Source organism: Atractosteus spatula, chromosome 7, assembly GCF_055471065.1.
Source record: "Atractosteus spatula isolate fAtrSpa1 chromosome 7, fAtrSpa1.hap1, whole genome shotgun sequence".
Lineage (NCBI taxonomy): Eukaryota > Metazoa > Chordata > Actinopteri > Semionotiformes > Lepisosteidae > Atractosteus > Atractosteus spatula.
The window spans coordinates 35932309-35954748 of NC_142712.1; the positions used below are offsets into that span (position 1 = coordinate 35932309).

Below are 22440 nucleotides of genomic sequence, written 5' to 3' on the forward strand. Positions count from 1 at the left end.
TGGGGTTATTTGCCGAAGGTTTTGTTCTAACTGTCGGTCTGTTAAGTGACACTATTTGCTGAAATTGTTCCTCAAACAAGTGAAATGAGGTAAGAAGGCATTCAATAATTTGTGGACTGTTTCTGTTTTTTCCCTAGATCATTGGAATGGTTTTCAGCATGGTGCTGTGTTGTGCGATACGGAACTCAAGGGAAGTGATCTAGCCTCGCACACACCCCACCCCCACACCTATGGCCTGTGCTGGACTCAAGAGCCTCTGTAACAAACTTTTCCAAATTGACTGTCCGGTGCAGCTAGCTGGAGAACTGGGGAGCCTTGTCATCCTCTATGGCACAATAAAGTCAATGAGGGCTTCAAAACAAAACACTTCGTATTGTCTCTTATTACTGGATGGTTTCATGAGACAGGCATAGCCCGTGCTCTTTTGGAATAAAATACTCCAGATTTCGTCCACCTTCCTTACCACTGTAAATTACCCATATTATTCACTGCCTCCAAAAACACTCATCTTATGTTGGCGAGAATAATGTTGTCTGCAGGACCACACATTACACAACCTCTTTGACAAACTACCACAGCATTCACACAAAAATTGAATTTACTCAATGTGATAGGGACATATAGAGGACCGGTGGCACCAGTTTGTATACAGGTGCTGAAACCTTTTAAAACATACAGTACACAATATCCATATTAAAATATAGTCAGATAGTTCACCAAGTCCTCTTGTAGAGCTCCTTATCTGTGCCTTAGACAAGCGAAGAAATTCAAAGTAAATGACCTCCAAAATAAGGTGTTTAATTTCAGAAGTGTGATATCTGCAATGTGGAACAAGCCATCAGGGAACATAATGTGCATTCATGCCAATGGAGAATGCTGAATTCTATTCAGACTTGAAACACTGTACAGTAGAGTGTAGGCCTGTTTGGCTTCTCTGTTTGTTTTAAATCTCATCCGCCTGCTCCACATACCAGACTAAATTCTTTGTATAATCCCTGTGTGTTTTTTATGGACGGTGGACAGGCTAGTGCCAAGAACCAGCCCAGTTAGACAAAAGGCCCCCTGTTCTCCAGCTAACCTTCCACAGGCAGCCAGAGGCCTCTCCTCACAGCAGGTATGCATTGATGGTACCCTCACTTCGGTCCTTCACAAGAGTTGCCCAGCCTAGCGGAAAAGCATGCTGCCAGAATGGGTTTCATAACATCACTGCAGGACTTGGGTCTCGTGATGACAGCTTATCTGAGTCAATTTGAAAAAGCAACAAATCTCTGACATGATTATGAGCATGTTGAGAATTCAGAAGTTTCACATGAACCGTGTCGTGGAGTGTTTTAAAGAAGGAATTTAGAGGAGTTATATTTTGCAGATTTCGTTTTTTGTAATAAAAGGGTTGTGCCTCAACTGAAGGCGTTATATCACATGTCAGTACACGGAAATGTTAGTACTGACTAACTTATAGATCACTTAGGTTCACCAGCATTGCGGTGAAGTTATTCCTTTAGGGTTTTGTTTAGATCCACAGCTACAAACTGCGAGTCACGCCATCCTACACAAGTTGGCTCTTTTTTTTTTGCAACAGTCCAAAAGGTATCTTTGAACAATAGTCACCTCAATGGAGGAATGTTCCTCTATGGAGGAAAGCTTAGAAATGTTTCAAATTTCTCGTGATTCAATTAAGAGCTCAAAACTTCCTGGTTTCTGTGCCTTTCAAAAATAAAGCCGCTGTTTCTAGGGGGGGAAAATAGCATTTCTTATTCGGATGACTCCTTCATCTAATCAGTGTCTATTCTTGTGAGTGTTGAGATTTCATCTGGGCCCAATGAAGATCGGTGTATTTTGTGTGAATTTGTGTTTTTTCTTGTTAGTTTGTAAAATAGTTGAAATGGAATGTACTGTTGACCTAAACTAGAGGCAGCTTATGTTGAGCATAGACTGTGTTTGATGTAAAAAGTTTTGATTGTCAGCATGTCTTTTGAAAATGTACCTTTCACTAAATCTGAGTGATTTCCTATATTTTACACAATCCTTTTAAATTATAGAAATATTACCAAAAAGTTCAAATAACATCAGTTTGGCCAATCGCCCTACAGACATCACGAAGTATTCTTCTGGTGAAAAGTGTAACTGAAAATGCTGTGTCATTTTCCCACTGAAAACCTTCATAAGTAAAGCAATTTTTGTGGCATAAATTTGCTTTCATCAAGACAGAAAGTACTAGAGGGAGGAACTTAATGTTCCTATATTGATTGGGAGTAGAATCTAGAATAATAAAGTACAGCCAATAATGCAGCATAGGCATTTATAACTTTAGACTGTAGCCAAGTCTTGATGTAAGTTTTTATGTACCTTATTTCAAGTCTGCAGTGGTAATTAAGTCTACATTCTGCAATTGAAAACAGATCAAAAGAACATTTATGAGGCAGGTGGTCATTTGGCCCATCTAGCCTTTTTTCATAGTTAATAACTCATTGATCCAAGGACCTCATCCAGCTGTGTCTTAAAAGCAGCCAAAGTATTGGCTTCAAAAGCTTTGCTGTGTCGCTCACTCCAGAGTGCACCTCCACATGGTTTTCACTTGTGACCTCCAGTTTGTATTGGGTTCAGGCCGACCTTGTCAAAGCTCTCGAGGAAAATTGCTGTGTTCTGTCGGGTACAAGTGAATTTCACGCTGGTGCATGAGAAAGCTGTGAGAGGTGTGCATTGATGATTACAGCATCAACAAAGTTGCTGTATATGGTATTTCTGCAGCAAGTTAAAATAATTAATGAAGTTAATGAAGTCCCGTTTATATTAGCTAAAAAAATATTTTTTGTAGAAATTTTGAAAATATAAATTAATCATACAGAAACTTGCATTCATTTTTGCCTGTGAGTGTCCTTAGCTAGAGTGAAAATTCTTCTTGAGGTATTAGGTTAGTTTTATACCATCATTCCTTGATAAATGCATGTTCTGGGTTGGAAGAATAAAGTAATCTGAGATGTGAAGTACTGTATGCAAGCAGAAAAAATCTTACTGTTGATCTCATTAAATTATTTGATGGCTCTTTTATCTGAAAATTCAATTGGAATCCAAGCTTCTCAGGAAGATGTGCAAAAAGTAATAAACTTTTTAAACATTTCTCATTGTTTCTTTTTTTTTGGGGGGGGGGGATTGCAAAGACACAGCTTGTGGTCCCTTTCCTGCATTTTTAGTTGAGCCTGTTTGAAGAGGCAAGAAGTGTGTGTGCATGGGATAGCCCTTCTTCAGATTTCCAGCTGGAGATTGACCTCTGTAGCCTGGCTTCACATGCATGCAACATATACTTGTTGATGTAATCTAGTGCTCCAAGTGTCAGTGCAATACAGCTTGAGTATTGCAAGCTGGCTTCACAAGTCCTTTTTTGTTGGATGTCTGCCCACAGGACTCGAATTTTTGAGTTGTGGCCATCTCTCAGCTGTAAAGGAATCTCTGCTGCAGCCTTCTAGAATCCTAGAGTGACAAAATTCTCTTGCCACCCTTCATCCACTCTCCGAGGCTGGTATGGATTTTTGCAGAAGTAAACATGGGTTGATTCAGTTTTGAAACATGCTCATGGATGCATTCTACATATGAACATAGAAAAGTTAATTAAAAGGAAATGCTCATAATTAATATGTTCAGCAAACTATTTCTCAAAAGAAGCTAGGGTATCAGCTTCAAGAACATGGCTGGGCAGCTGGCTCCAGACTGACACAACCCTTTGTATAAAAGAGGCCCTATAGTTTCTGCTTTATCTGACACTTTTACCGAAGTATAGCAATGCTTCACCCAGGATTAAAAGCAACAACATTCCTGTTACAAGTCCACCACCCTAACTACTACTCATTCCATTAGAGTCCTCTGATTTGTGTTTCACTGTTAATTCTCAAGATGTTCATCAGGATGACAAAATCAATGCCTTCATGTGCCCTCAAAGTCATCTCTGTTGAAGACTAAAAAGATTCAGTTCTAGTAGTCTTACCAGTGTACCTGGTCTACTTAACTTGCTGTTACTTCCAAACGTATTTTACCATTTACACCAAAATTACTATTGTAGTATGTTATTACTACAAATAACAATGTAGTGGTCCTAATACAGATCCAATTGATACTCTATAAGACATTTAAACATTCTTGTAATCTTTATAACCGTAATTAAATGTCACAGAAAAAATGCACCAAAAAGGAGTATTATGAAACAGAAAGGTAAATTAATACAGCAGGCAGGGGTGAAACTATTGGTGGTTATTTAAAGTACAGCCTATAAACCCCTATCAGATGACTACTCGCTAGCATCCGGTAAGCCTTTTGCTTTGATTTGTGGCAAACAGCTGTGAATGCCAGGCATGCAGTAAGACTTAAGCAATCCTTGACGAGATTGCTGAGTTGCTGAGTTGCTTAAGGATTAGATTGCCTTCGTGTATGGTTAACTCAGACAGGCATCTCTGGGGGAAAAAAAAAAAATTATCTTGCAAGAGCACATTTTGTAAATTTTGGTCATACTAGAATTCTTAAAAATGATATAAATTCTCAAGTATTAATAATGAAATCTAAATGCTTGTTTGATAACTACAACATAAGCATTTTGGATATTTTTTAATAAATATTAACAGCTTAAAAATATCTTTATACGCATCATGTTTAGAAAGTTGCATTTTTGCAAGCCATAACCAAATACAACAGGCTTTTTAGTCATTGAGTCAAAACTTTAATTGTAAAAAAACAATCTACAAACTGCCTGATCCTGATCTCGATAGCTAATGCATAAAACATACAATCCAATAAGCTGGTATGATGCAGTAAATTTAAATTCCACTGGTCCAAGGACCTGGGTGGATACATGTCAAAATCAATTTCCACAGAAAACATTTTGCTCCTTGTGAATTTACTATTAACCTGCCACAGTAAAGGCCTGGCATTTGCTTTTCAATAGTTCTACAATTATGCTCATGTTAAATTAGACTGGCATTAAGACATACTAATCTCACCTTGGCTTTCTGAAACCATGATAGCAAGCAGTAGTAACATGAAGCACTGCCAGGAAATGTTACTTCTAAAACTTAATGTGGAGTTACAGGTTACCCATGTTACTTTTTAAAATAAATAAGGAAAAGTTTTAAAAGGAATGTACTACCTTTACATTAATGTAGTATACCAACTACACTAATCAATTATGACTCAATTGTAGAATTTTCAACACACGGATGACAAACACCGAGGGTTTTAAAAAGGTCATAAAACTTAATTATAGTAAAGCGATTACAAGTTTGCTGAAATGTTTGCATTAAGAGACATCCTGTATACAAAAGTATGCATAAAGTTTATTGTTAAGCAGAAAAGAGATTATACAAACATGAAAGCTGAATATATGACAAGTTAAGTTCCAAGTATGGAAATATATCATTTATAGATCCACTCTTACAAATACCTGGTTCAGTTTTACACTTGTCCAAAGGAGCACAATTTTTTGGCTAAAAATGACAATGATCTTCAGTGTTTTAAATTACTGAAACTTCAGTTTCAGTACAACAGGTCCACAAACTAATTTAGCTAGGAAATCAGATTAAAAAAAACTGCACTTTTGTTATTGCTATTTAAGCGGCAACTTAAAAAGCACACTTACATTTTTTTTAAACAATGAAAATGTAAGCCAGTCTTACACTCAATGTGCACAACCCTCAGACCAATAAAACCATCCAGTTCAGTTTTAACCAGAATGTATTTTACATCTTTAACTTTCATGTAACTGCCATAGAAAAAAAATAAAGTTCTCCCCCCCCCCCCAACAAAACAATCAGATGCGGCACCAACAAAAATCATGTTCCCAGTTGATCCTGTGGTCAATTCCAATGTACAGGGCTGATATGAACTCAATGCCCAGCAACATGAATAAATCTGAATATTAAAAATGGATTAGAGAAATTACCCTTATCCACTTCTAATCCATGAAAAAGGATTTCAAGGACCAGCAATATGGCAAAATAATTCTAAAGAATTATCCATCTTTATAAAACTAAATCTTTATAACTTAAAACTGGGTTATTGTTCAAGTCATCCATAAAAATACTGATCCCTGGAATAAAAAGGCTACAAAAATGTTCTGTAACCACAAACTATTCTCCTAAATAAATGGATTAGTAACTACACAACTACACACTTATTAGCAAATGTTCCAACACCCCCTACAACCTCAAGCAGAATGGAGGCTTACAAGAAAATCCAAATCTTTAGCTTCCATCTCTCCAAACATCTGAAATGTTATAAAACCATTTTTGTGAAAGAAATGATTGTCGTGTTTCAACTGACAGTTAGTGTATAAAAACAGAACTTTATAAGTTTTTGAAATGGAGGCATTTTTAAAAACTTCATCCAGTGCAATTTGCACCACTCTTTGAACAGAGTTACAGCAGTTTCAAGTGCCAAAGTAATACTCTGCCATAGATCCAGACTTCAAAAGACACATCTGCTGGTCATGGTGCAAGATTGCATTCAGCAAGAGAATAGTTTCCCTCCCTCATAGAGGGAAAATTACAACATTGGTACCAAGAAGGTACTGCTAATATTATCCATTCACCTGATCCTCCAGAAGGGTATAAAATAGCTTGTTATAAGCCAGAAACCCAAGTCATCCTCCCTAGATGTCAGACATTTTAAAAACCTTTATGAGAGGGTAACAGTTCAACACTTGGGTCTAACAGCTTTTTAACCTTCTAAACCCACATTTTAATGCAAATGCTAATATTTAGACAGATCCAGATCTGACATTGTCTTTTGTTTAATATTTGTGTAGGCTCCTTTTTGAAGGTGTGACAGAGTTGAATCTTGGAAAAAAGCATTTAAGATGAGTACAAGTTGAATGGTGTGTAACCAAGAATGAACTCTCCAACTCCCACGAAGTACATCACTTGTGCAATGCCAAACAGAGGAGCGATCACCAGCGCCCTGCAGCCTGCGCCCTTCAGGAATGCAGAGGGTCCTTCTTTTCGCAAAATTTTACTTTGAAGAAAAGAAAAAATGTTTTTTTTTACAGTAAGGTTACTGTACAATACATTTATAAACGTTCATCTACAGCAATAAATGTATACCATTTAAAATTGTGATCTCACCTAACACAGTCAATAACTCCATTGTAACTCTCTTCATTTGCTCCTTTGTTCAGAGACTGTAACCGAGTCTTAACCACTGTGAATGGGAAAGAAAATATTCATGACACTTTATTTCACAGTATGACAAGACATTTAATCCAAACCTAAGTTTTACTCGTAATAGATAATGTCTGCAATGCTACTTAAGGCGTCTTTAAATAAGAGACTAGAATTCACAGTTTTGACAAATTCACATGAGTTCGACTTAAAGCCAGCAGCCCCCCCCCCACCCCAAGATGAGGGCTAAAAACGTATATCTTAAGGCAATTAGCATTGTTGCAACAGTTATAATTCAGGCTCCAACTAATGACTTAAAGCAAAGTTAAAAAAAAACACCATCTTAAAAATAATACATGCTCAAACTAACATGGTTCAGAAAAAAAACTCACCATCACACGGGTTAACTGCAACAGCAGCTGTGGAGCCAGCAATACAGCCAGCAAGGAAAGAATGGTAGAAAGGAGCATTCTCTTCTGGAGATGGCTGACCCAGTCGGTTAATGTGTGCAAACAGCGGGAAGTAAACAACGGAGAAGGGAACATCTCTGAAATAAAAAAAGTAGGGTTCATTGTTAAGTAAGTATTTTTCTGAAATTTAATAATTTTAAAAAACACTACATGCAAAAACCTCACCTCATTAAGGTGGCCCCCAGTCCTTTATATAGGCCCTGGATACCCTGGGTTCGTAGCAGCTCCTGTGCTATCTGGGTGGCTGATACCTTCCTTACCAGCGGGGCTGGACCAACATTGTAGGAGCGGCTCAGTAATGTGTTTGTTGCTCCCAGTTTTGTGGAGGGTACCACCGTTTTCTTTCTTTGTTGAGCAGCTACAAAATGAAGCATTGGAAAAACAAAATATGGAAAATTACAAAGGAAGCACTTTGCACAGCAAAACATCTTAGTGTATTCTATTTATTTGAAAGTCGCCAAGAAAATGAACTTCTCACCCAGTCTTCCAGCATCTTGAAGTTGGATCTTCAGCATTTCCATTGGTGTAGTAATAATAACTTGGCAGGTCCCTGCACCGCACCCAGCCAACATCTCCTTGAATACAGTGAGACCTTTCCTGCAATAGAAAAACTTAAAACTGATCTCTGCCGCTTCCCAAAAAACTGTTGGTAATTTTATTAGTGTATCACTCTTAGCATTCCGTGACTTTAATCCCATAATAGCATTAAAAATACCTTCAAAAACTACCATTTGGAGCGTTAACTGCACCCATATAAAGACTTGTCACAACTTGTTGAAACCAGGAAGAAATAAACTCAGATTTTTAAAAAAGAATTACCAGAAGACAGGGACTTACCCATCTTTGCTTAGCAGATGACGGAAGAAATCATTGGCAGCAAGTTTAATTGCCTTCTCTGGTGTAACCAAGGTCAGATTAACTGCAGCACCTAAAAGAAAAAATGACCTATTGAGTACTCAATTTTCAGATATTTTAAAAAATCCCTAAATTAATCCACAGATGTAGCCAAACCATAGCCCCTTCAGTAACATACTGTTGCATCCAAAGAGTAGCTTTTATGGATGAATACAACAGCACACATGTAAAAAAGCAGGAATGTTTTAAACGGCAAAAGCAAAAACGCCCAATTTTATGGATGCAATGCAAGAATAATCAATGATGGGGGATTCAGCTTTCTAGATAATCAGTTCACAAAAGACCAAGTAAAACATTTACAGAAAGGAAGAAATGTAGTTTTTAAAGTTTCCATTTACAGAAAGATGGAAAAATACAAAAGGTTAGAAGCAAGCAAAGGAGAAGAAAAATCCAGTAAAGTCTCTTATCTGATGCTACACTATGGTGTCAAGTAACTTGCAAAAACTTTCCCTTATTACATTAGCCACTGCTAAAATAAACATTTTAAGTAGATTAACACACTAGTCAAGGTGCTACTATTAAGATTTTTTCAAAAGATACATAAGAGTTAGTAGACACGGACAGAAGATGAGAGAAAAGATGGTCTCTGGCTATAGAAGAAATACAAAAAGCAAATTGTACAAAACAAAATATTGAGCCTATTTACAATTGAGAGGTATTGTATGAACCATTAATGATTTGCCTCCAGCGTGGCTGCGCCATATCGGCTAGCCCTCAAAATCCACGGGGACCCGTGTCTGCAATATGAAAAACACAGATGCAAACAAACAGCATTCCTCAACGAAGCGGACACCAATAACACTGGTTCCATTGTGAACATAAAATAGTGCTGTAGCCTACTCATAGAAGGTACAATGATCAGAAAGACCCTAGTAGTTCAATCTAAAACAGGCTTCACTCATTGTCACATACTGAATGCTAAAATGCTTAGCATAAATTTTAGCATAAATAAAAATGCTTAGCATAAATTCTGAATTATGATAATGCCTGTAATGCAGATTTCCATGGGAAATAGCTTGGGGATATACAGAAAGACTGAAGATCACTACAATTAAACTGCACAAGCAAGTTACTAGGTTTGAACCATAAGGCTTTTTGTTTTGCTTCTGCAGGCACAAATGCCTGCCCTAAGGTGGACAATTTCTAACATCCCAGAACCCTAACAGGCCAAAGTGCCAACATAAATAATGAAAGATGTCTGTCAGAAACATCTGAAATCTGCTCCTTTGTCATGCATCAAGAAAAGTGACATTTTCAAAAGCCAAATGCCACTGTCATACTAAGGTTAACACACAGGACTACAACAGGTTTTTCTTAAAATTACCCAAGCAAATTATCTTGAAGGGAAGGATACTTTGCATTTACACAGCCTATTGGTTGAGCTGTGCAGCTGTCCTATGTTACAGGCTTTTAAAACAAGAAATAAAGAAAAAAAATGAGTAAACTAAGAAGAAATGTGCTGGCTCTTAGAAGGGCTTTGAATATGATTCCAGTGCTGGCTACCCAGTTTAGCCTAATCAGACATCTCCAGACTCACAAATAAAAATCAAGGAAGGTAATTCTCCCCAAACATAAGGGATGCCAAAAGACTGGGATATTATTCTTATCACAGCTCACTGAAACTTGAAGTCTTACCTCTATACATCCCAAAATAGCCCTCAGATCGAACAGTCTTAACAAGGCAATCCATCCTAAGAGGGAAAAATGGAAATTGGAAAAACTGTTAGGACAATAGAAATGCTCAGATTATCCTTCTAAAGCACTCTTACCAAGGTTTAAAAGCATGAAACACAGAATAAAAGGTTTACACTCATCACATGACAAATCTGACAGACCAGGAACAGGGTACATAAAAGATCAGGCTTAAAGGGGATCTGGCCAATCAATGGGTGTATTAGAAGGAAAGTCTCCTATAACATTCTACACATTCCAGCATGATTACATGCTTTAACCAGTAGAAGCTATATACAAGGATATACAAGGACATATGAAATCAATGATGTCACAGGTTGATAAACTGTTTTACAAATTATAGCTCCATGAGATAAAATATATTTTGAAAGTTTCAAAGTTTAAAGTAATCTTACTGCATTCACAAATAAGACACTGCCATAATAATGACAAACCAAAACCCTTGGTAGATGCAATCTAGCAAATGTGTATACAACACAAGTAGTAGAAGACTTATGTTAATCACTGGCAGAAACCTGTTTATTCTGCATCTGAAGACTTACATGTTCTTGTACACCTGCTGACCACTCCTCTGGTTCTGCAGTCTGGTCTTTGCCAAGTCAATGGGAAACACGCAAGTTACCCCCACAATGCCAGCAATACCACCATTGATGAGCTTGGCAGGAAGGCTGTAGAAGTTCAAAACAATTAATTACAATTCAATATGCAACATTAAATTCTAAATCAGTTAAGAATCTGCATCTTTGAAGTTGTTTCCAAAACATCACTCACAGACAACAGATAAACATAGATATATAAAAGTAAGCAATCTGTGCTCCAATCATTTTAATAGCTAGAGATAGAGTATTTGAAGTATCTAGCTAATCTCTGTGAGAAGCTAGTCACTGTTAAACTTTCAAACTGCACAGTTTCGGTCTTTACACTCATTTATGTAAAATAACGTAAGTATGCAAGGTTGACAAAAGAGATAAGGAACAAGAATAAAAAAAAGCCCACATACCTGATCTGCTGCTGGGACATCTTGGCTTATCAGGACAAATGACAAATGTAGAAGTATAAATTCAAGAGGGCTTTGGTCACAAAGTTGGAGTGTTGCTGGGTGTGAGGAGTTCCCAATGGTGACTGTGGGGAGGAGTGACGAAGGGTTATGAAAACCGAGAATAAGTTTAGAGTCTTGCACACGGTACTAAAGCCTCTCTGTAGGCTCAGCCTATTGGCATCCAGCTTGGAACATCTCTCCACCCACCCACACCCAGTGTATCCTGATCTCAGGATCCCATTTTAGCAGGGCTCATCAGCAAGTACACACAAACTATCCCCACAGATTGGCTTGACGATCCTGAAACACGAGTCCTGAGCATGACCAAAGACCCACTGACAAATTCCTGATGGAAGGTTTTATCAGACAATCTAACAGCATGACACTTAGGAATAAAATTTTAAAGGTACACCCATTCTTTAGTCATGTAAAAAAAGACAAACAATAGAACCAGTTTTCACACCAAACTTTTTTTAGCTGTTAAGCGTGCACCTCATCTCTACCCCTTAAAATAAACTGGAATAACCTCACCTGTCTCCCTGCTCAGGGAAGACAAGAGAAAAGAGCAGACTATAAACATTAGCAGTCCGTTTCTTTGATGTGATTCAGAAACAGCTGACAAAGGACAACTATCAAACCCCTAGGCATGGCTCTCAGCCAGGAGATGTCATGGGTTATAATTTTAAGATTCTTCACTGTACCAGTCTAAAAGCTATGGTTAGGAATAACATTTTGCAAAACCTAAGAAAGGTTGAAGTAAGATGTTGGTAAGGCTTAGCCTTAAAAGCTAAGCTTATAAAGATTTAAAGATAAAATGTTTCTTTCTACCTAAACTAAATCTAACCACACTTCAACTTCAGGATGAAAATAAAAATAAAATAAAATCAGGTCTGTATCATGAACAGTTAAATGAGTACTTGAAAAGCATTCCTAATTTGTTATCATGTCTCAACTATAGTTACCTAACCTTTTAACCTAAATGCTTTGGATAAGTGAACTCAAAAGTTTCAGGACGAGCAGTCATTACCAATGAGTAGAGAAAAAAATGAATTTTCCCCCCGACCTGCTGAAGGTTATTTGGTGCTCTGGAATTACAAAGCTACCAGAAACTGAAATTTCACCTTGACGTAACATTAGCGAGTTCCGAGAACGATCTCAAAAGAACTTGTTCTCACCCAAGAGCCTCCCATCAAACAGCCAATCAGCAGGTCGCTATTAACCATATGATTGCATCAGCCAAGCTCAGACTTAAGGAAAAGACTGGTTTCCCATTTCTACCCGGAAAATAATTATCTAAGTCAGGTTACAAAATAGGACTGATTTTTACAAAGCAGCTCTACCAGACGAAAGACACGGAAGCATGTAAAAATGGGCATTTAGACTATTTTGTATTCTCCAGATAGCTTCCAAATAGCATAGAATCGTTACGCCTTCTACTAGAGAATTAACCCTAGTATTAAGAAACGTTGGCAAAGCTAAGCATATTTCTAGAGTTACACGGAAGTCGAATCAACCCCAGAAGGAGCGACTCGCACCTTCCTTAATTGATCAAAGGAAATGTAATCTCTGGGAATAACATTTAGCAATCTTATAAAGGCTCTCACTGTTAAGTAGACGTTAAACAAATCAGTGAACAAGACGGCGTGAACATGTCTTTAGAGTTAGATGGAGGGAAGTCAATACTGCCTGCTAACCTGGCGCCTATTCTACTGTAGGATACTATTAATATCGAAGATCCCAAGGAAACATTTCATAAACCGTCTGTAGCTGCAATTATTCAGCCAAGTGCAGTTCCCTAAAATAAAACTAAGCAAATTCCAAAACACAGAGATTTATCTGCCCAGTATGCGAGTCTTTTTATATTTATGAAAACTTTGCTGAACTGCTGCAGGCGCCGATAACGATAGCGGAAGTTTAATGGAGCTGTATGGAAATAACAGTATAGTTTGCTTTTTTAAAAAAAATCTTAATATTTATTTTGATGTAGTTACCCGATATTTACGGGGGAAATTAAACAATAGAAAAATAAGCCCGCCTTTACAAAAGTAACGAGCCCGCAAGCGGCAACCACTTCCACCAAATCCCCGTTCAGTACTACGGTACCGGAAACCGTTACTTTAAAATTAATTTAACTTTTTTTTAAATAATACAAGCTTATTTTAACATATTCTGACAAAAAGTAAAATTTGTCTGACAAATCATGTTTTATACTTTTTTTTTTCAATCTTAGCCGCCGTTTTATTTGTGATAACTAAATTTCGGGCGGTATTAATTATTACAGTTGTACACACAGATATAAAAATTTGACGACTTACCAAAAAGCGAATCTGGGAATTAAATAAATATATATAAATACACAAACTAATCTGCGGTTAGGCACCTCTTCGCTGCTGCTTTACTAAATGAATAAAATCCTTCTAGAAAATTCCGTTCATATGACAGTGGGGTGGTCGGAACACGGAAGACAATAACCCAATCCTGAGGCTGAAGTCATGAGTGTGTATTCTACTATTGGCCAGAGCCAGACAGACGGCTCATCTGCTTCCTCAATGAATGGAGTAGATGTGGCATTTCTAGAACATGACTGCTGCCGTGTGACTCGTACAGCCACGAGGGGTTATCTACAGAAGTTCAAGTACGAAATTAGTACTTTCGGTACTGTAAATCAGCGGCAGCTAAACGTTTTTTAAGCTCTTGTCCCGTTTGTTTTTTTGTTGTGATTTAAATTTTCTTAAGCCTCATTTTGGCCAAACACTACACGGTTTTCAAGCTGTAGAAGAAGTGAAAACCCCCCCTGCCCCCTTTTAAGTGACTAATAAACCAAAGTTTACGTTGTTATTCGACTGTGCACAAACCTTAAAGGCCATCTATGCGTTTACCAGTGAACTTTCATTTCCTTGGAGGCTGCATTGCAGGTGCCTAAAGAAAAGGCCCCAGTAAAATTGTTTAACGTGAACTCCTGTAATGACGTTTTTGTGTCAAGCCAGGAAATTACCAACTATTCACTTTCTCCATTTTGTAACCATTGATATATTCTTTTGCCTACCACACGTGTGTGCAGGTATTTTCTCTGAAGAAATGTCTAAATGTGTGGAGTTGTGCAGTGTTAATGGTAATTACTTCAGATCCTCCAAAATCTCGCTCAAAGGTGTCCTGACAAATGCTCCCCTCCCCGCAAGAAAAAAAATGGATTACATGCAGCCTGAGATGGGAACCAATGAGAATTATTCACTGGTACATTTTTAGATGAGGGCATTGTAACTACATATTGTAGGTAGATTTATAACTAGTAGTAGGATGATCAATTGTCTCATCTCAAAACTAAGGAAAGGTGAAATTCTCAAAATTAGAAAATCGAATCAGCTGTATTTTTCCTGTGGTCTGTCCTTGCTTGTCAAAGCATGTCACTCTTTTGAAATACTTAGGAATGTATATGGTAAAAAAAACCTAAATCAGATAAAAGGAGAGCTTGTACCTAACATGTACCAACATTTCTCAAGGTTAACGTAATTTGATACAGGTGAATACTGATTTCTCTGCTCCATGTCTTGTGTTATTTTACAAACTGTTTTACTTTAAATGACTTACATGGCAAGTGTGTAATTTTAATGCTTTTGTTAGCAACCCATCTGAACAAATATGGTCAAACTCGTTCATTGTTTGTTTTCATTCCTAATAAGTAACTCGGCAACCATTCCATTGACGTAGAGAGTATTGTACCTACAGTACATGCATCGCACTATAGTTGACAGAGATATGTAAAACATTCCGTATTTTTCTATACAGGTACCACCAAAATGAAAAATTATGTTATGTAACTGAACTATTTAAATCACAAATGGCATTTATTGTTGAGATAAAAAAGGAATGAGCTGACTGACTACTATAGATTCATCTAGCATATTGCAATGATCCTAAAACCTCTTGAAGACTTCTTCCAGACAGAGATATTAACATGACAGTTGTATACAGTACTTTCTCACAATCTGTATAAAGTCCTAGCATTTCATTGTAAATAAATTCACCAGCACCAGCAGTAGCATTGAGGTTTGCTAGTATTTTCTATCATGACAGCTGCACCATACTCATACTGATAGTACAAGACAAAGGGATTGTACTGAAATAAACAGATGTTGAATGCTTCCAAAATCAGTTTCTATTATTATCAGCTGTGTCGTTAGTAGAATGTCAGCAGTGCCATTTCACAGGAGTCACAGCACCTCTTTGTTGCATGGGCTTTAAATTTACAAGGGAAGAAGCTTTTTTTTAAAAAAAAAGTAATGTAAGATGAATTAAAAAAAGCTCCAGTGGAGACAAAGGCCTTTACAACTGTGACTTTTATGAGTCAATGTAAAACTAGTAACTGCATGGTCAGTTCAAGAAATTCTCCATGTTCATAATCTCCTATTTGCTATAATATATTTCCATGATCCACTCTTACAAAACAAATGCATGTTCTTACAAAACACCATTAACCTAATGAAACTTCTTATGCTTTGTCAGAATGACTGAACAGGCACATTGCATTGTAATATGATTGCTTTATCTTTTTTGAATATTGTGATTTTGAGTTTCAAAATTCAATACATCTGCCCTTTCTGTTTCTGTTTCTGTTTAAGTCAAAATTGTGCCATTTCTACATACTGTATGTATATGCAATTTAACACATTTCTATGCCTAATTTAAATTAATCTTCTGATGTTCTAAAGCTCCCAGTTTTTAAAAATACACAGTAGATGTGTCTCTTTATACGATATTTGTGTAAAACAGCATCTGTGCTTTTTAATAATAAAAATAGGGTTAAAATAGTGCCTTTCTTTTTAATGTCATTAAACATTTGTATATCCTTTCATATTTGCATATTCATCAATTCTGAAGCCATAATTTAGATTTTCTGTTTGTGTTTTTCGTTTGTAGACATTTGCTTGACACACTATACAGTATAATGCAATTGTGGAGTAACTGAAATGCAATTTACAAATAGGTATATCATTATTAAACGAAACGTAAATCATAATACACATAAAAGCATCCCTTAGCATGTTAGAAAATGCATGCCTTTTCCAAGTCAGGTCTTATGACTGAAGTGAAAATGGGGGTGTGAATGCCAGTATTCAATTGAAATCCAAATTTGAATACATCAATGCTGCTAAACTAAAAGGAGAATCAATTATGTATGATGAGACATAGCTCTTCAGACCTTAAGTCATTATTTGGTTTGATCATAAAAACATAAGCAGATATGATCATTAAAAAATGGAAGCAGAGGGCATCTTATTCAATTCTTTGTTAATCGAAAACTCTGTGGAGAATACAATGCTAAATACCAGACATGATGTCAACATCATGGTGTAGTTTAAAACTAGGGCTTCTCAACCTGTATTATAAGTGCAAGGCTATCAGTAAGGAATGAAAGCATATCCCTAGATCAAGTATAAGTACAGTATCTTTTCCAATCAGTTTTTGTTTTATTGTTTTTCCCTCTAGAGAAGGGGAATTCTTTTCATTACTTTTTATTATTTTCCCCCTTCTAGGAAATACACACTACCTTGTAACATCGACTAAGCTGTACTACTACATTGTTTGTTTTGCTCTTTCTATTTAATTTCAGTGTGGAATTGCCCTATATTTGTTTCTGTAGAAGAAGTAAAGTTAGTTTTGTAATAAACAATAAGAGAGGCCGATGAGTCGAGAGAAACAGGTTGTGAACAAAGTGTTCTAAATATGCTTGTGTCTTAATTACTGTCAGAACTTTTACTATTCGCACTCTTGTGACTTTGGCTCAGCGCATATTTGGAGTAGCCCTGTCCCCTCCTGGCTATTTGAGGAGTTGTGAGTGACTTGATAAAAGCAGGTTTGGCCTAGAAAGGGCTTTGTTCTTCCTGTGAGCTGGGTACTGGACTGTAGCAGTAGTTTATTCTAAGACCCTGCTAAAATAACATTGAGGTATTAGTGCAAATTCCATTTTAGAGCAAGCAATTTGGCTATCAATTCTTCAGAACCCAGGTAAGCACTTTTAAATACAACTAATATGATAAGATCTTAGTAGGTAAGAGGCATTTTACTAGATTTGATCCTGTATCCTTAAAATACTTCAATTCATCCCCTCATTCTATCACTATTGGAAATTGTGGAAAATCTGGAAGAACAGAATAGACTACTGTATATAATTAGAAGTGGAATATCATATCAGTGTAGAAGCATATTTCTACAGCCCACCTTCCTATAGTTTACCATACAATATAATGTACAATACAATATCATTATCAATTACAGAGTGAACTTTAAGCACACATTTATTGGGGTTGCAACTATTTATACTCTCTACTTTACCACGCTCATGGTGAGTATATCAGTGCCAAGAATACTCCTGAGGCTCTAATATCCCTGGATTTGACAGTAGTAAAAAAATTAGAGTTAGAAACTGATTAAAAAAAATAAAATATTTGTGCTTTTTCTGTGATTTATCGATTAAGACCTTCTGTTCCAAAACATCTCCAATAAAAGAGTATACAGTCTTGTCTTCCAAAAAACTGACACATACAGTAACTACAGTATACCGTGTATATACTGTATTTATATATTCTGTAGTGATTTGATTTAGATAGATAGATAAGACTTTATTGATCCCAAAGGGAAATTGATTAAATATTATATTTCAGATATAATGTACAATTACACACAGCACAACTCAGTAAAACATCAAGTATTATTTAGTAATTGATTAGTCACCTAAGAGTCTTGTCCCAGTTTTGCAGAATTTGCATTCCGTACACTTTTGGATTCTCTTGGTCTTTAAGGAGCTATGCACAACTAATACAGTTTCAAATTCACAGATCAAACTGCAGGCAGACAAGACAAGAGGCACTTTAAAAAAAATCTGAGGTTAATCCAGATAAACCAGGGTCCCCCCCTCTATCCCTTTCTTTACCACACTGCCACCTTTAGTCCAGCTGTATATCGTTGCTCTGGCCAGGGTATGAGTCAGCAGGCTGTATGGGCTTTGTGCACTCATTGGTCTCAGAGGCTTTGTGGGTGCAGTCGTTGTTGTCTGTGTTGCATCTGCTGCAGTGGCAACGAAGCGCCAAGGGGTAGGACAGTAGGGGGTTGATATGGAGGGGACAGCCAGGCAGCAACACAGTGCGGTATTCCAGCACCTGGTATGTACAGCTTCTCTGCAGGAAGTAGCTCTTCCCCACCAGGCCCTTCACATTGGTGTCCTGAAAGCCAGTGGAAAAATACCATTATTTACAAACTATGCACTGCAATACCCTCACCTAGGGGCCAAGGTGATCTCCTTCAAGCAGTCATCAAGCAAAATCATGCTACATCATTTACTTACTGAGACTGAAAGGCCCAGTGTCATTATCAATGAAAAATCTGTGTTTTTTTTCAGGTCTTGCATATAGTGACACAACTACTGTAAAATACATTTTAAGGCAGAAAAAAGTAATACAAGATGTGTGCAAAGGAGCAAGTAATAGGTTTATTCCATGCTGAAAAGAGAAGAAAGAAAACAATGTTTTGGCTGTGGAGCATTCTTCGGGTGCATGTGTTGTGCAACAGCAGCTTGCATTATGTGGAAATTTCTCAGTGTATCACATGACATACAGGTTTTGTGCAGATGATTCTAGTCACAGCTGGCTGGGATCACGATGACAACTTCTTTAAAAAACTTCAGGTTAACAAAAATGATAATAACTTCTGTAACTTGGTACTTATCTCTTCTTTGTAATAGAGGTTGGTTGCAAAAGCAATATTTAAAAAAGCTTAAGGGCAAATTAAACATACATGGAACTTTAAGGCTTATGATTTCATAGCAAGGAGCTTTTAGTTTTTTAGTTTTTAGGTACAGTATGTACCTGTCCAATACCCCCCAAAAAATGAAAATGTATAATTTCAGTAAACAAGATTATTTAAATGGAATCAAATGTTGTCTTTAATTCTATGCCATTTGTAATGTTTATCATTGGATCAGTTATGAAAATTATAACATGGTATTGCGGTTGTCAGCACATTTTGCATGTTCTTCCTGTGTTCATGGTTTTTTTTGTCTGGACAATCCAGCTGGCCAAATTTATTTGGCCTGTGTGTAGGGTCCTGTGATCAACTGGCACTCTGTCCCGTGTGTGGTTCAAACTTGTCACCTTGCTCCTTACACTTTTGGGATAGACTCCAGATTGCATAACTTTACCAGGAATCAACTGCTTCTGAAAATGAATAGATGAATATTATATGATGCTTTATTAAGCAGTAGATTCAGATTTATTTGTCCAGCATACCCCTGACTTTTTGACTTTGTGAGGAAATACAGGTTCACAAGGACGTATCCATTCACACCCAGAGAGAGAAAGCACTTTATAAACCTCCCACTTTCCATTACAGATATTGCATTTATTTTATTTTTACACACATTTTGTTCTATGTATTCAAGGTTACAGTCACTCTTTTGAACTCTAGGGTGGGAATTAAGGTTGTTGTCTGTAAACACAGACTGCCATTTCTAACATTTTGTTGTATCTTGCTTGTTTCATCATATTCTTCATAAAGGCTAAACAAGGCTTCTTTGGGCAGGAGACATGTAAGGAAAATCCTGCTCCTGGAACCAGTGTCAGAACCAGTAGGTGGCACCACTGTCTTTGACCAAGACATTTGGAATTCTCACAAAATGTGCTTTTTCTTTGAAAAAAGTTCATTCATTATGGTATTCAGTAAAATCTACCTAACAGCTTTACTTCTAGCAGGGTTATATACATTTTTTAGTAACTGCAGATTTTTATGGGATGTCAGGGCTACTTACTTGAATATGTCTAGGGTCTGTGTTATAGGACATGCACTTAGAAATGTAAAATTAAAGGGACAGTACACACTACCCTTCTGGCATAGTCTATTGCATTCAAACCGACTGCAGGATCTCACCCGCGAATAGCAGAACCCTGAGCAGATGGTGGTGTTGATGGCCACACAGTAGGCACAGCCATACTTCTCCACGTACAGCATGTAATCGGTGGGCGCACACTTGGATAGAGTCTGACTGGCCACCAGGCACAACAGACCACACACCAGCAGAGCACCACTCATCCTAAAACACAAAAAAACTGGGTCACGTCATCTTCATCCATAAAGGCCTTGATTACAACAAATGGTGTGTCGATTATTATTTATTAACTTTTCCAGCAGGAAGTGATGTGAGATTTAAAGTGATCCTGATAAAATAGAAACAAAAAATTATAGAAAGATTTACAGATTAGATAATGTCTCTACCTGTGTTAAATTGGTTGTGATTCCATTGGCAATACATATGGATGAAAGTACAGAAGGCCATTCCTGTTTATACATCTGACTCAAAAAGCCATAAAGCTGTGCCAGGAATTTTGCTTTGTCTCGCTTATCAAACATCAGCAAAACATAGCTTTTCAGATGCAAACCTTGGATTCAGAAGAAGAGCTCTGACCAATAATTCAGGTATTTCTTCACCAGCAAGTTTGGATAGGGTTCTCTTTTTCAAGTCACATAAAAAACAGAAAACTCTTAGTACAGTAAATTCTTCAGAAAACGATCTCATATGAAATAGACCTTCAGCATATACAGGAAATAAAGACAAAGATGAGACAATTTATCACACCCTACTGATAAGTTTTACAAGAAAATGAAATGATAAATGAGGCAGTAGAGTGTGGTGTGGCTTGGTGTAAATGAGTACAGAAAATGTGCATTTCGTAGAGAGGGTTGTGACAGGCACTGGAAGAACTTCAAAATGGTGTTTTTATTTACAAATAATAATAAAAACAGATGAAAAAGTTCAAAATGTAAAATACACTCAAAACAACTTTATCTTGAAATTCAAAATCTTTTTAATTCTACGCTTCTTTACTCAGCCCTAGCTCCATCTATGCTGGCAGCGTGCTTTCCATTTCAAAGGAACCTTTCTGTATGTGCTTCACACACAGGATAAGATCAACTTCAAGCACTGCTGATGTGATCTGATGCTTGCATCAGCAGTCTCACTATGCAGCAGATCAGGGAAGACCAGAGAATTTGCTTTACAATTTGAATTAATTCTTTGGGGAGGCGAGATTTTACATTCTCAAATTCACCCCTGACCGTGGTTTTAACACATCTACTTTTATGAACAAAGTTTATGTTTTTAGAAAGCTAAAGTTATAACTTTAATGTCTCATTTCAAGGATGAGAAGGTACTGAAGGATCTGAGGCTACCTCCATTTTCAGGCTTGCCAGTGTCCTGCCATGTCACCCAGGGAAGGCAGCTCTTTAACAGCAATGATGAAGGCTGGGGCAGTGCCTACTGTCACATGAGGTCTAACTCATATCAAATTGAGTTATCGGTTCTTCTGATCGTTCTTAGAACTTTTTTACAGTTTTTGAATTATTATTTCACGTGCATCTTCTTGTCACGATCGTCATCCCTCCTCTTAAGGGCACTCCGACCCTTTCCCGCTAATTCCTGGCTTAGCATTCACCCACCCGGAAGCACGCCTACCAGCGGGTCCAGGAGAGACCCGACGGCATAGGCTTCAGAATGGCATCCTGACTGCGCCCTGGATTTCCCCCTTGGACTGTTTCGACTTGTTCGCCTGCGCCACGCCCCCCGAGCACCAGATCACCATCATCACGCCCCCCTGTCGGTCATCCCGTCCTGATCATCATCATGTTTTCCCACCGGGCCGGCGGATCGGAGATGCTTCTATTTTTGTAAGAGAACAGTTGTTGCACGAAGCCTAGCGCTGTCTCCCCAACCCCTGTTGTTGCATATAATGTGTTCGTTTCCGTTTTTTTTGGTTTCGTTTATATATTTTTTTTAAAAGATGGTTAATCAGCGTGTTTTTTAACGTTTGTACTTGGGTTTGTTTCTAAGACAAATGGAGTCTGTTGTCCTTCTCCACCTACATCCAGATTATACCGTCTGCATAGAGTCCTAAACTATGCTTCACCGGAGCCCAGACTGGCTTCTGTTACACTCCTTAACAGAATAATTTGTTTTTGAAATTGCACTATTTTCATGGTACAGTGAACCTTTTTCTGGACTTGTAGAACTGTCCTTTTTTACCATATACTAAAATAACTATACCAATAAAGTAGTCAGAATCTTTTTCTGGCATTCCAGAAATACTACAGATCCCTTTGGGGTTTCTATTTTTTTATATGTGTATCTATGTGTTCTTTA

General features: G+C 37.4%; 3 protein-coding genes across 4 annotated transcripts in view; 1 reads left to right on the forward strand and 2 right to left on the reverse strand.

Annotated features, from left to right (window-relative positions):
- The window catches only part of tspan2a (tetraspanin 2a), a 44179-nt gene extending 41062 nt beyond the window's left edge, over nt 1-3117 (forward strand). The window contains exon 8 of the mRNA XM_088920380.1: nt 138-3117. Coding sequence (XP_088776506.1) covers nt 138-203 — 66 coding nt within the window. The 3' untranslated portion in view covers nt 204-3117. The remainder of the gene's footprint in view (nt 1-137) is intronic.
- A 2181-nt stretch (nt 3118-5298) lies between these two features.
- slc25a55a (solute carrier family 25 member 55a) lies at nt 5299-13714 on the reverse strand. Of its 2 annotated transcripts, XM_088920892.1 has the most exons (11): nt 13571-13674; nt 11217-11338; nt 10759-10884; nt 10160-10215; nt 9171-9261; nt 8447-8537; nt 8088-8206; nt 7775-7967; nt 7532-7686; nt 7104-7179; nt 5299-6993 (listed from the first exon to the last, which is right to left on the reverse strand). In XM_088920892.1, exons 5-11 carry the CDS (start codon nt 9193-9195, stop codon nt 6834-6836), a joined length of 819 nt encoding a protein of 272 aa, XP_088777018.1. In that variant the 5' UTR covers nt 9196-9261; nt 10160-10215; nt 10759-10884; nt 11217-11338; nt 13571-13674; the 3' UTR covers nt 5299-6833. The 2 variants fall into 2 exon arrangements, with proteins under 2 accessions (XP_088777018.1, XP_088777017.1); XM_088920891.1 differs by lacking the exon at nt 9171-9261 and having other exon boundaries at nt 13571-13714.
- Nucleotides 13715-18199: 4485 nt separating this feature from the next.
- On the reverse strand, nt 18200-20336 carry tshba (thyroid stimulating hormone subunit beta a). The gene is made up of 2 exons (XM_088921616.1): nt 20175-20336; nt 18200-18475 (listed from the first exon to the last, which is right to left on the reverse strand). The coding sequence occupies exons 1-2, from the start codon at nt 20334-20336 to the stop codon at nt 18200-18202; spliced, it is 438 nt and encodes a 145-aa protein (XP_088777742.1).
- Nucleotides 20337-22440: the final 2104 nt, after the last annotated feature.

Excerpts from the sequence above, each read along its gene's own strand:
- slc25a55a (XM_088920891.1), bottom strand. The coding sequence starts at position 11,236 with ATGTCCCAGCAGCAGATCAG. Across the intron at positions 8,207-8,446 it reads CATCTGCTAAGCAAAGATGG|GAAAGGTCTCACTGTATTCA; the intron begins GTAAGTCCCTGT and ends TTTCTATTGCAG. Across the intron at positions 7,180-7,531 it reads TGCAGTTAACCCGTGTGATG|TGGTTAAGACTCGGTTACAG; the intron begins GTGAGTTTTTTT and ends TCCCATTCACAG.
- tshba (XM_088921616.1), bottom strand. The coding sequence starts at position 20,336 with ATGAGTGGTGCTCTGCTGGTGTGTGGTCTGTTGTGCCTGGTGGCCAGT. Across the intron at positions 18,476-20,174 it reads CAGGGTTCTGCTATTCGCGG|GACACCAATGTGAAGGGCCT; the intron begins GTGAGATCCTGC and ends ACTGGCTTTCAG.